Genomic DNA, 2,815 nt, shown 5'->3' with positions numbered 1-2,815 from the left:
GGTTTCTTCTTTTTTCCTGACTCAGGTTTTTTTAGGAGTTTTTCATTACCGGGAGGGAGGGTCTAAGGGCAGGGATAACCAGTTTATTTAGTCTTAGTTTGTAACTATTGTTCATATTTTGAAGCCCAATGAAGCAAATTCTTTTGTGATTTTGGGCTATAGAAATAAAAATTAATTGATTTAAAAAGAAGGAGTCTTTTTTATGATAATATTGTGCTTTTTTTAGCATTAACAAATGAAGATGATTTTTATTAATTACTTTTTGTAATACTATAATAATTATTTGATGAATACTATCTTTTTAAATAAGAATATTTAGATTACTATTACTGATTAATATAAATTATTTGTCTGTGGATGTTTTGAAATTTGATTACATCAATGATATTAATGATTTTTTAGTAATTGAATCTGTTATTGTAGAGTATTAATATTTGATATTAAGTCCTGAACCGGATATTGATAATTCATGTAGAGAAAATGGTCGAGCCAGGGTGGGATTATATAAATTTGCTTCCTTCCACTCCCTTTCAAGCGATACTACTTGTGATTGATAATGTAAGATGTTATTTTATGTATTATTACTTGATTGCTTGAAATAAACCATTTCATTTATTCATTCATTCATTCAATGTCCAGGTTCTCATTCCTGATCTGACGTTCAGCTCTGAAATCCCTGGTCTGCCTTCAAGTCAGCCTGCTCTGCCTGTCAGCTCTCCACGTCAATCCAGCTCTCATCCCCGGTCTCACCTCTCCCCTGGATGATAAAACTACTCTAAAATAAAACTAGTCCTCTGTTTTGGCACTTTTATTTGGGGTCCTATTACAAACTGCTCTACAAATAAAGAGTGATTGATGAGCAGTCACGTTTAGGTCTGTAGTCGTTTGAGACATCAAGACAGTGAAGAACTCGATGCTTTGAAGAAGTTAAACTAGACTAGTTAGACAGCAGGTCTTCTTCCCACATGAAGGTCAGGACTGTCTCAGACCGTGAACTGTACCTTCCACTTGGACCTCCTGTGGGACGTTGGTGATGCTCAGGTCTTCGATGTCGAGCTGCCAGAGGTTGGAGAGCTGTCCCAGCTCCACAGGAAGCTCCCGGATCCCAGGATTGCTGTTCAGAGATCAGCAGACAGAGGTCACTAAAGGTCATCATTGGGGTCATTAATCGTCATCCAGCTAAAATAGAGACCAGTTAGAACCTGCAAAGACCCTCTGCCCTGATCTATCAATAAACCAACACCGACAGCTAGAGCTGTTTGACCGTCACATTCTGACCCAACAGTCAGAGGATTGGTCTTCCGGTCCTGCTTACTTTGGGTTTGTCTTATTGTTTGCTATGGTCAGAGCTGGTGGTTCTGCATTCTTCTAAACAGAAGCAGTTTTCCAGCTCGTTCGGAATCTGAGTGAGCTGCACGATGAGGACACCTCACCAGCCTCATCTGAACCTGAGAAAGAAGTGTGAGGCTCACCTGGACAGGTAGAGCTCAGTCAGGCTGTGCAGACCACACAGTGAAGGGGGGACACAGTCCAGCTGGTTGTCGTTCAAAAACAGAACCTCCAAGGAATTCCTGAGGATTCTGGGAAACTCAACAGGATTCACTGTGAACACAGAACCAGAGTCATCATAAGCACTCAAAAGGACCAGGAGTTCTGGTTCTGGAGAGTCGGATAGAGCAGCGTCCTCTACCTGGGTCAGCCTCCCTCCTGCTCCAAGCAGACAGGAAGGCCATTCTCCGGGATTTATGTCCAACATCAGATCTAGAAGACGTCAAACAGAGACCAGCAGTAAGAAGCAGGTTCAACAAATTCAGAGTTCAAACCTAAACTCAGAATCCACGGACTCCAAATTCTCAAACTCAGAGTTTTGGGTTTCAGAACAGCTGAAAATGTTTGATTCAATCAACTTGAAGTTGTTAGAACCAAACCAGGTCTGAGCGTCTCGACCATAAAAAGCCCTGATCAATGGAGCAAAGACAGGATGATTCACCATGGAAACGGGAACAAACATCTTTAGAGTTTCATACTTCATGGTGACAGAAACTGATGAGTTCCTACAAGAATATGGGACTACGAGAACATGTGTTCATCAAGAAGATCAACAGCTGCGGTAAAACAGAGAGAATCTCTGCAGAGTTAATGTGAACGTCTACATTTGAATCATTTCAGTTCAGGAGATCTAAATCATGTCAGGAAGGTCATTCTGTCACTTGGTAGGTAAGGAACGGTTTTTGATCTGTCGATAATTTAACCAGTAATCTCCGTAATCACAAGAATGACCGTTTTCCTGACCCCCCCCACATACACACGGACATCACTGCACACTAAAAAGAAACTGTAGCTGCCTGGAATATGTTAAGATAAGCATTTATTTAATGTTAATGATCAAGACTTAAAAAATATTAACTGAAACGTTTTTTGGGGCATAAAAACTTTTACCGTAGCTGGGACTCGAACTCGGTTATCCGCAGCGGAAGTCAGTTGTTTTTTTAATTTGTCCTGTCCAACAGCTGAGCCAACAGATGCGGGCCAAGAGCCTCTAGTGTTGGTCAGATTTTACTGTCACAACAGGGATTTATTGAGTATAAACCCCTGTTGTATTTAATGCTAAACTTGACTTGAGAGCACCCGGCCATCCCCACGCCAAGACCCCCCACCAGGGCAGCAGCAGCAGCCAGGACCCCCCAACACCCGCCATGGAGCCGCGGAGAGAAACCGCCCGCCGGGCAATCCCACCAAACATCCAGACCGGGGCACGCGGGGCCCCCGCAGAGGCCCCCCACACCCAAGAGCAGGAAGGCACAGGAACACGGAG

The 2,815-nt window shown here is 42.9% G+C and overlaps 1 protein-coding gene across 4 annotated transcripts in view; it reads right to left on the bottom strand.

Moving 5' to 3' along the window:
- Nucleotides 1-2,815, bottom strand: part of lrrk1 (leucine-rich repeat kinase 1) — a 56,811-nt gene that overhangs the window by 36,649 nt on the left and 17,347 nt on the right. For all 4 annotated transcript variants that reach the window (XM_036215379.1, XM_024261779.2, XM_024261780.2 and 1 more), the window contains 3 exons: nt 1,691-1,761; nt 1,473-1,602; nt 1,002-1,114 (listed from right to left, as the gene is read on the bottom strand). In XM_036215379.1, coding sequence (XP_036071272.1) covers nt 1,002-1,114; nt 1,473-1,602; nt 1,691-1,761 — 314 coding nt within the window. The remainder of the gene's footprint in view (nt 1-1,001; nt 1,115-1,472; nt 1,603-1,690; nt 1,762-2,815) is intronic.

Source organism: Oryzias melastigma, linkage group LG15 (genome assembly GCF_002922805.2).
Source record: "Oryzias melastigma strain HK-1 linkage group LG15, ASM292280v2, whole genome shotgun sequence".
NCBI classification, from domain to species: Eukaryota; Metazoa; Chordata; class Actinopteri; order Beloniformes; family Adrianichthyidae; genus Oryzias; species Oryzias melastigma.
The sequence above is the reverse complement of the archived record's forward strand: the minus strand, read 5'-3'. Positions and strand labels throughout refer to the sequence as shown.